The 9,675-nt window shown below is 59.3% G+C and overlaps 2 protein-coding genes across 2 annotated transcripts in view; one reads left to right on the forward strand and one right to left on the reverse strand.

Annotated features, from left to right (window-relative positions):
- KIF18B (kinesin family member 18B) overlaps positions 1-3,957 on the forward strand; it is a 21,364-nt gene extending 17,407 nt beyond the window's left edge. The window contains exons 17-24 of the mRNA XM_009883729.1: positions 179-239; positions 761-856; positions 921-1,082; positions 2,077-2,202; positions 2,416-2,636; positions 2,852-2,895; positions 3,496-3,581; positions 3,916-3,957. Of these exons, the coding sequence (XP_009882031.1) occupies positions 179-239; positions 761-856; positions 921-1,082; positions 2,077-2,202; positions 2,416-2,636; positions 2,852-2,895; positions 3,496-3,581; positions 3,916-3,957 (838 nt within the window). The remainder of the gene's footprint in view (positions 1-178; positions 240-760; positions 857-920; positions 1,083-2,076; positions 2,203-2,415; positions 2,637-2,851; positions 2,896-3,495; positions 3,582-3,915) is intronic.
- Positions 3,958-7,013: 3,056 nt separating this feature from the next.
- Positions 7,014-8,258, reverse strand: LOC104285301 (Ig-like V-type domain-containing protein FAM187A). The gene has a single exon (XM_009883730.1). The coding sequence runs from the start codon at positions 8,256-8,258 to the stop codon at positions 7,014-7,016; it is 1,245 nt and encodes a 414-aa protein (XP_009882032.1).
- Between the last annotated feature and the right edge of the window lie 1,417 nt (positions 8,259-9,675).

Genomic DNA, 9,675 nt, shown 5'->3' on the forward strand with positions numbered 1-9,675 from the left:
CCCCTGGGACCGGTGTGGATGGTGGCGGGGGGTGCGGTGCCAGTGGTGTGGGGCTGTGTCAGCCCCCGGGGGGAGCCTGGCCATGGGGCTGAGAGTAACGAGTAACGGTGCCGAACGCGTAACGATGCTGAATGAGTAACGATGCCAAACGAGTAACGGTGCCTCTGCTCCGGCAAAGGCTGCAGGACGAGGTGACCCTGCGCCTGGAGGCCGAGAGCAACCTGGCTGCCTACAGGCAGGTGAGGGCAGGGGCCAGATCCTGCCCCCCCCCACCTGCACCCCGGGGGCTCAGCCCCCAGCTCAGCCCCCCAGCCCCTAGGGATGGGACAGGGGTGGGACAGGGAAAGGACAGGGATGGAGTGGGGATGGGGCAGGGATGGGGCAGGGAAGGGACAGGGATGGAGCGGGGATGGGACAGGGAAGGGACAGGGATGAGACAGGGAAGGGGCAGGGATGGGACAGGGATGGGGCAGGGATGGAGCGGGGATGGGGCAGGGATGGGGCAGGGAAGGGACAGGGATGGAGCGGGGATGGGACAGGGAAGGGACAGGGATGGGGCAGGGATGGAGCAGGGAAGGGACAGGGATGGGACAGGGATGGGATGGGGATGGAGCAGGGATGGGGCAGGGATGGAGCAGGGATGGGGCAGGGATGGAGCAGGGATGGGACGGGGATGAGGCAGGACCAGGCAGCTCAGGAGGGAGCAGATCCCAGTGACCAGCCCTGGGGACGGTCCCTCCTGTCCCGCCTGCGGTGGTAGGACGTGGATGCCGCTGCATTGGCTCGCCTGGACCTGGAGCGGCGGGTGGGGCCCCTGCAGGATGAGATCGCCTTTCTCCGCAAGGTCCACGAGGAGGTAACCCCGCTCGGGGGGGTCCCGGGGCGCAGAGGGGCCGGGCTGATCCCCACTGTGTCCTCAGGAGCTGCGGGAGCTGCAGGAGCAGCTGGCCCGGCAGCGGGTGCACGTCGAGGTGGACGCGAGCAAGCCGGACCTGACAGCCGCCTTGCGTGACATCCGCAGCCAGTACGAGGCCATGGCCGCCAGCAACGTGCAGGAGACCGAGGAGTGGTACAAGTCCAAGGTGCGGTGGGAACCACTCACCCAACGGATGGGTGCTCTCCTGGGTTGTCACCTTCTCATGGCTGGGGTTGATGCCCCTAGGGTTGGATGGCTCTGCTTGGTGGTGGCTGTCCCCTCCCAAGATGTCACCTTCTCGGGACTGGGGTTGACGCCCCGAGGGTTGGATGTTTTTTCTTGGTGGTGGTGCATGGGGTTTGGCATCCCCGATCAGGTCCTGCGTCCTGGTTAGGTCCCCGTGGGGAGCAGGGACGTGTCCCCCATGGTGAGTCACACAGGCACGGTGCCTAAGGAGTTGTGTTCACAGTGGCATGGCTCACATGCACCATCCCACAGAGGCAGGGATGTGTCCCCTGTGACATCCCACAGCACCATCCCTCCCACCCGCAAAGCACGGACATGTCTCCAGCAACACCTACCATCAGGGCTGTGTCCCATGTCCACTGTCCCACCACCCCAAGAGAGGAAGGATGTGCTTTCATGGCACATGCCATCAGCCACACGCCCCACGTGCTCTGTCCCTTCCACCCACGAGAGCTGGGACACATCCCTACCACCACCTGCCACTGAGGGCACATCCCATGTGCACTGTCCTTTCTGCCCATTGGAGCTGGATGTGTCCCCACGACACATGCTGCTGGGGCCACGTCGCTCCCATGGGAGCTGGGATGTGGTCTCAGGACGTGTGCCTTTGGGGATGTCCCATATGTCCCTTCCTGCTGTGGCAACAGGGGTGTGTCCCCAGTGCCACATCAAGTGCACATCCCATGTGTATGGTCCCCTTCTGCCACTGGAGCGGGGACATGTCCTCAGAGAAACACGGTACTGGGGACACGTCCCACCACCCTGCAGTAGCAGGGACATTTCTCCATGCCACATGCTACTGGGGCCATGTCCCTCCCATGGAGCAGAGCTGGGTCATGTCCCCATGCCATGTGCCAGTGGGACACATCCCTGCCATATAGTCCCATCCCATGGCACATGTCCCCCCCCACCAGTTCGCGGACCTGACGGATGCGGCCGCCCGGCACACGGAGGCCCTGCGTGCAGCCAAGCAGGAGGCCAACGAGTACCGGCGCCAGCTCCAGGCCCTCACCTGTGACCTGGAGGCTCTGCGGGGTTCGGTAGGTGACGACCGTGGGGTCCAAAGTGGGGGACATCATCTCGGGGAGCTGCCACCACCACGGGGTTCCCTGGCATGGCAGTGGGGGCCACCACCCAATGCTGGGGGAATGGCTGGTCCCCAAGGACGGGAGATGGATGGGCACTGTGGAGAGCCCCTAGCTCCTGGGAGAAGGTGGCTGTGGAGGGTGTCACCTCCCCTCGTGGCCCCCCAGAATGAGTCCCTGGAGAGGCAGCTGCGGGAGCTGGAGGAACGCTATGCCCTGGAGACAGCAGGCTACCAGGACACGGTGGTGCGGCTGGAGGAGGACATCCGCAGCCTCAAGGAGCAGATGGGCCGGCACCTGCAGGAGGACCAGGATCTGCTCAATGTCAAGTTGGCCCTCGACGTCGAGATTGCCACGTACCGCAAGCTGCTGGAGGGAGAAGAGAGCAGGTGACGGCAGAGTGGGGGCTCCATCCTGCCCCTCTCCCCCTCCCCAGCCACGTCCCAACCTATCCCCAAGTCCTTGTTGTCCTTCTGGGGTGTCCGACCTGCTTGGGGACTACACTCCAGCCCTCCTGCCCCAGCTCTGGGCAGGGCTAAGCTGGTGTGCAGGGGGGGCAGCAGGACCCCAATGCTCTTCCCAACACCCCCTGTGGCTTCTGCAGGATCACCATCCCCGTGCAGAGCTTCTCCAACCTGCAGATCCGAGGTGAGGCCATGGCCACGTGTGGGGCGTGGGGGCCACGACGGTGGCACAAGCAGGGGTGGCTTCTGGGAGCTCCATGGGAGGAGGTACCATCTTGGCTGTCCCTGCCCCATCCAGAGGGACCGGGAACTCTTCCTCCAAATCTCAAGGAATCAGGACTCCTGGGTTCTCCCAAGATGGGAGGAGGAGTGTGCCATGGCCACATCCCCAAGGTCAATTATGTTCCCCAGTGCCAACTCTGTCCCCAAGGACAATCCTGTCCCCAAGCCCAATCACATCCCAAAGGCATCCCAAAGGCATCCATATCCCCATGGCCAACCACATCTCCAAAGCCAAACATGTCCCAAGTGCCACCTGTGTCCCCAAGGCTAATCCCATCCCAAAGCCAGCCACATCCCCAGTGCCAACTGCACGCCCAAGGCCAACTATGTCCCCAACCATATCCTTGTCCCTGAGGCTGGTCACGTCCCCAGGACCACTGTCTTGCATGCTTCAGGGTTGTCCAGCCCAACCTGTTTCCTTTGGGCCCCTTCACTTGAGCACAGCTGGAAGGGCTACACCCCAGGCACCGGGTCACTGCCATGTCCTTTCCATGTCCCCTAGAGACCAGCCTGGACACTAAATCCATGTCAGAAGCCCATGTGAAGAGGAGCATCGTGGTCAAAACTGTGGAGACCAGAGATGGAGAGGTGGGAAGTCCTCATGTGCGTCAACCACACTGCCACCCCTCCACCCTGCCTCCCCGTGGGTTGTCCCCAAGGAGGGACACACACACCCCCCATGCACATGGGGCCACCATCCCTCAGCCCCAGGAGGAGCCCGGTTAGGGACCCAGTGATCCCAGTGCCCTGCCAGCAGAGCATGAGCTGGCTGTGGACCACGGTGGAGCTCAGCCTGGCAGCTCATAGAGAAAACTGTCCCTGTCCCCATCCCCATCCCCGTCCCTGTCCCCGGGCGCATTCAGGCTCAGTCGGGGAGGAGAGCCTGAGCGTGGGGTGATGGTCCCTCTCCCTCTACCTCCAGGTGATCAAGGAGTCCAAGCAGGAGCACAAGGAGGTGATGTAGGGCTGGCGAGCCGCAGCAGCCGCACGCTTGTAGCCGTAGCTCCGTAGGTCCTGTCCGATGCTGCGAGGGAGCCCCGCGGCTGGGCACGGGTCGCAGGAGGAGCCGGTGGTGTTTCGGTGGGGGGCATCGCCCTCCTGCCCACCCCTCGCCTCTCCCACGTCTCTCCATGCCCCAGGGGACCCCGCTGACACCCTGTTCGGGGCTGGCTGCCAGCAAAGCACCCGTCCCACCGGGCACAGTGTGGGGAAGGGACGGGCAACACCTGGGGGAGGCGAGCGGTGCCGGGCAGAGACGAGATCCTCCACTGGGATGCTGCGTGTTCCCACGGCACAGAGGGGACAGTAATTTTAGGTCTGTGCCCATGCTCGCCCTGGGTCTCCAGCTCGTCAGTGCCCAGGGGGAAGAGTCCGTCTCATTTCAATCTCTGTGCGCTGGTTGGACAAGATGATGGTGAGAGCATCTCTCCTTGTATCCCACCTTGCTGCCCACTCTCTGGTCTGAGAGGCCACCCCGAATATCCCCAGCGCACCCAGAGCATCACTGGAGGGGCTGCAGGGTGCGAGGTGAGGGACGTTCCCCTGTCACCAAGCACTGGGTGGGCTTAGCCAGGAGGCACGGGCAGGAGGAAGGGAGGATGGAGAGGCAGGATGGTCTCAGGATGGTATCAAAGGGTGATGAAATGGGGATAATGAGGGGTTCCTGGGGACACCGGACTGTCCAGGGTGGTTTGTGGGGCTGGAGCAGTGGTGGGCACAGCAGGCTGGGTGGCCTCATGGGTTTCTCCTGGAACAGAGCTGTCAGGGCTGTCCTGACCTCCACTGGGTGTCCACCACCAGGGTGTCCCCATCGCTCCGGTGGGGAAAAAACAGTGCCAAGGTACTTGTGGTGAGGGGTGACCCACGGCCCCTCGCCTGGGGGGGTCCCACGCAGGTGAAAATGGAGAGGAGGGGAGTGCAGAGGAGGAGGAGGAGGGTGTCAGGGCACCCGCGGGTGCTCTCACAGCAGGAGGTGCCTCCCGCAACCCAGGAGAGATGGGGGAGGATGGACGGAGCCAGCCTCATCCTGCCTGTCCCACCCAGGCTCACGCTAGGAGCCAGCAGGGCCAGGGACCAGGGCTGTCCCTGTCACAAATCTGCCATGTATGGAGCCCAAGTCCACCCCCAGCACGGGCATTCAAGATGGGGTCGGAAGAAAACTCTTGTCCCTTATCTCCACATGGCCTTGTCCCCCATCTGTCCTCCCCTGAGACCAGCACATGCCACCTGTCCACCCAGGGCCATCGCCCAGCCTGGTGCTCGCCCGCAGCCACCGTCCCCACCTTCGATTTAGCTGCTGACCATGTGTGAAACCTGCCCTGATGCCACCTAACGTAGCAGCAACAACCCAGCAGCGCTTCTCCTACCCCATAACCCCTTTGGGATGAGCGCACGGGATGCCACTGGGATGCCATCCCCCTTGTCCCCTCTGTCCCCCTCGTCCCCTGGCTGAGGTGCTGAGCACGCTTTGCAGCTAACGACTCCAGAAAAGCCATTCCCAGGGGCAGCAGATATTATAGGAGACCCGGGTGCTGCCCAGGTTTGGCAACTGGGGTGGGATGGCAGTGGCCCAGGGGGGCTCAGTCCCCTGTGAGCAGACTCCGGCTGGAGCTTTGCAGCCCACGTCGCTACGGAATTAATTCACTAACGCCCGTGGCAGCTTGAGATGAGAAATAAAGCTAACGCAAGCGCTGCGCTACCATGGTCGTGCCTGCAGTCCGCCTCTCGCAGCCAGTGCCGTGGGTTATTTGGGATCAGCCGGGGCGGCGAGGCCCTTCGGGGACCCAAACCGAGTTCAAACTCAAACTCAACAGGGGCTGCAAGCCCAGCGCTGTGCCCCAGGCATGGCCAACGGCATACCCATAAAGGATGGCAACACAGGGGAAGTGGGTGCAGAAATAACGCCCCCAGAGCCGCAGCCAGGCAGTGGGGTGGGAGAGATCCCCTTTCCGGGAGGCAGGGAGGGGAAGAAGAGATCTGCTTGGGGTTCTTCAACCTCAAACCCAGGTCCTTCCCTGCACAAACCCAGGCTGCAGCTCCTGGGAAGCTCCTGGGGTGGGCTGCAGCTCTCAGGGCTGATGGTGGATTTGAGATCCTGCACATCATCTGCGTGGTTCAAGGGCCTGAGCATCACTGGGCCCCTCAGGGCTGCTCTCCTGGACAGCGGGATTTCTCTTGGGAAGGCTGAAATCCCCAAGCCACATCCTTGAAAAAAGGAGTGGAGATGAGCCCCATGGGGAAGTCCTGCTCCATGCTGAGGAGCAAGCATGTGGTCACCTAAACCCTGCAGAGATGCCATCCTCTTTGGAGGACATGCATAATAATTTTGTCAGGCATAAATATAGACTCATAAGTCTGTGGTGCATCAGGTGAGTTAAAAAAAACCAACCAAAACCAGAGAAAATTCTGAAGAGAATCACCAGATTAATTTGAAAAAAAATTATTTTTTTTTCTTCAAAACTGAAAAAATGTTTAAACCAAAACATAAAAACATGGGTTTGCTCCAGCTACGGAGCTCAAAGGAACATTGAACATTTTGAAATGTTGGCACTCCAAGTTCTCAGCAATGAAAGAAAAGCTTACAAAAAGGGTAAGAAAAGCAAGAATTAATTAGATTAAAATAGTTTGGTGGATCTTTTTAGCAGCCTCTTAGAAAAACAGCTCAAATAAATCACTGATGCAGTTCGAGAACTCTGTAGAGCTTGGCCAGAAGATCTTGCAACAACTCCAAGTATTCTTTTGAAAGGGACTATATTGAGCTTAAAACCCCACCGCAAGCCAGCAGCAGAGGCAGGAACAAATCGTGGCGGTGTGAAATCCCCGCCTGTCCCTCCGGAGCTGTGCCAATCTGCAACACCAGGAGTTTTCCACATCGGTCCTCGCTGTCACGCTCTTGACCCAAAAGGGAGGATGAGCAGGCACTGGCAGTATTTTCATTTCTAATGCTCAAAACATTAGAAATTTCTAATGGGAGGGTGGTCCGAGGTGTTAGAGTGACCCGTTGGGGCCATGGTGGAGATGCTATGTCTTGGCAGGCCAGCCGAACACCCGCCGGCAGTAGCGGCACACATGGATGATAACAAAGACGATGCTGATGAGGACGTAGCTCAGGCCAATGGCCTTGATGGCGAAGATTGTCTCAGGATCATTGAGTGTCCGCCTGTGCCAGCGCTGGTGGATCACACTGAGACGGAATCCGGCCACCATCTTGCCCTCCCGCCAGCAGAAGTAGGTGCCTCCATCGCTGACTCGGACCCGCTGGATGTGCAGGTGGTTTCCATGGTCAATGAAGACCCTCATGCTTTTGTTGACACCAATGAGGTAGCGGGAGCGGTACAGACGGACGGATTCCTTGTCCCAGGCCACAGCATGCTCAGGACGGGCTCCTGGGCATGTGATGATCAGGCCACTTCCAACGGTCTGCTTGTGAAACTGCGTGGGGACTTGGGGCAGCCAAGGCTTCTCGCCCAGCTTGGAAATGACATTGGAGATGGACTGCACGCCTTCCTCAGGGACCTCCTCCTTCAGGCAAGGGGTCAGGCAGCTTCGGATGGCCACTTCGGGTCTCCGGAGGTGGCTAGGACGCTGGAAACGTGCGGGGACAGCCCTTGAGCCACAGGATGTGACATTGGGCACGGCGGTGCGATAGCGAGGGTGCAGCTGGGCGCTCCGCATGTAGCAGAGCCCGATCCGCCGCTGCTCACCTCTCACCCCACAGCGGTCGCATCTGGTCCAGTCCCAGAAGGTGGTGAAGAGGCTGAAGAGCTTCTCCGTGAAGTTGTCCTGAACGTGCTGGTCTCTGTCCACAAAAGCCACCGTGATGTGCTTGGTGGGCTGCACGTCCACATCGTAACCATAAAAGAAATCCCCTTTCTCAGTGCCACATAGGTAGTGGCCCGAGTCCGTCACCTGGGCTTGGAAGACAATGAGACTGAACATCCGGATACTGAAACGCTTCAGGACATCACTGCCTGCGTGGATATGGCCTGAGTCGACAACCATGGTGCCAGCAAAGTCCGTCAGGACTGTGGTTTCATGGCTGCCCATGTTCTTCTGGAAGTACCAGACGACAGAAGAGACCTCTTCGGGCTTGCAGTTGCAGGGGAGCTCGAAGGTCATGTCAGCTAAGTAGGCGGCATTGTCGAACATCAGGAAAGCAGGACAAGCCATTCTACTGAACACATCTCCTTTATCTTCAATCACAAATGCATGGAGAACATCTACCATGCAGAGGAGAACGGTGGCTCCTGGCAGCCTCATCTCCATCACGCCGGGTGGTCTCTGCAGTCAGCAGAACCAACCCAGTCACTGCGTCCTCAGCAGAGACGGCAGGAACCCGCATGCGGGGTTGGCAGCGCCAGCGCCAGGCAGGGACACACCAGCTCGCTCAACAAAGATGGGGTCTGAAAAAAACCCCTCACCTGCAGTGCACGTGGCTGACAGCAGGGATCAAACAGTGGCTGAAATGTCCCATCTCAGCTGAATATCTGCTGGGAAGCACTCCGTCCCGCCCCAGAGCAGGTTGTCCCCTGGGACACGGACTCTAGAACCTCTGCTCTCTCCCAGCTGCTCTGGAGTGTTGTTGTCTGTCCCCCGGACAACGAGCAGGCAGGTTGTTCGTGCAGCACAGCCACAGAAGGAAGATGCAGCAATGGAAAGGGTGGTGGGAACAAGGGACCCACTGTCCTGGTTTGAGGTAAAACAGAACCAATTTTGGTCAGTAACTTCGTTTCTTAGCTGGGCCTCTCTGACTACTGAAATTAACAGCATATTGTGCAGACAATGTTCACTCTCTCAGAGTGATAAGATCTGGGGTCCTCCAGGTCCCCAGTAGCCGATTTGGCCTAAACCACGACACCCACCGACATCTTCTTGAAAGGCTCATGCAGTAAACGTTAATTATTTCTCTGATCCCTCTGAGCACAATGAACCCAGAGAAGACCCTCGTCCGACAGCAGCTGACCTCTGTTGCCCAGAAGAGGTTTCAAACACGGTATTTAGACTTCTACATGCTCCCTGTTGGCTTTCCAAGGGTTTGTGTGCAGAAGCCCCTCTGCACAGGTAATGTTTGAGGTTCCCCCTCTCGAGTAATCAAGCCAGGCTTTTTGTTCATGCACCCTAGTCTGGACTGATGCTGGAGGCCTTAAATGCATCATGTCTCAGCCGGGGAGGGATTTTTTACAAGGGCATGTAGTGACAGGACAAGTGGGAACGGCTTCGAACTGGAAGAAGGGAGATTTAGATTAGATCCCTTTGAGGGTGGTGAGGCACTGTCCCAGGTTGCCCCGAGAAGCTGTGGCTGCCCCATCCCTGGAGGTGTTCAAGGCCAGGTTGGACGGGGCTCGGAGCAACCTGGGCTGGTGGGGGGTGTCCCTGCCCAGGGCAGGGGGGTGGGAGGGACTGGATGATCTTCAAGGTCCCTTCCAACCCAAATCATTCTACGATTCTACGATTCGTCTACAGTGAAGGTGAGATATTTGCTCCCCATTGGCCCTGGCTGGACTTTCAGCTCAGCTTTTGGCCCTTCTTGAGCAGATGCTCAGATCAGACCATGAACTGACTGAATGGGAAACTGATCCCAGCTCGTCTAACAGCCCGTCCTCCCATAAACATTCACCCAACCTCTCCTTTACTTCATCCCTCCTGAGTCTTCTCACCAAACCATGGGGACTTTGCCCTTCCA

The sequence above is a fragment of the Charadrius vociferus genome, unplaced genomic scaffold (assembly GCF_000708025.1).
Source record: "Charadrius vociferus isolate BGI_N301 unplaced genomic scaffold, ASM70802v2 scaffold1284, whole genome shotgun sequence".
Lineage (NCBI taxonomy): Eukaryota > Metazoa > Chordata > Aves > Charadriiformes > Charadriidae > Charadrius > Charadrius vociferus.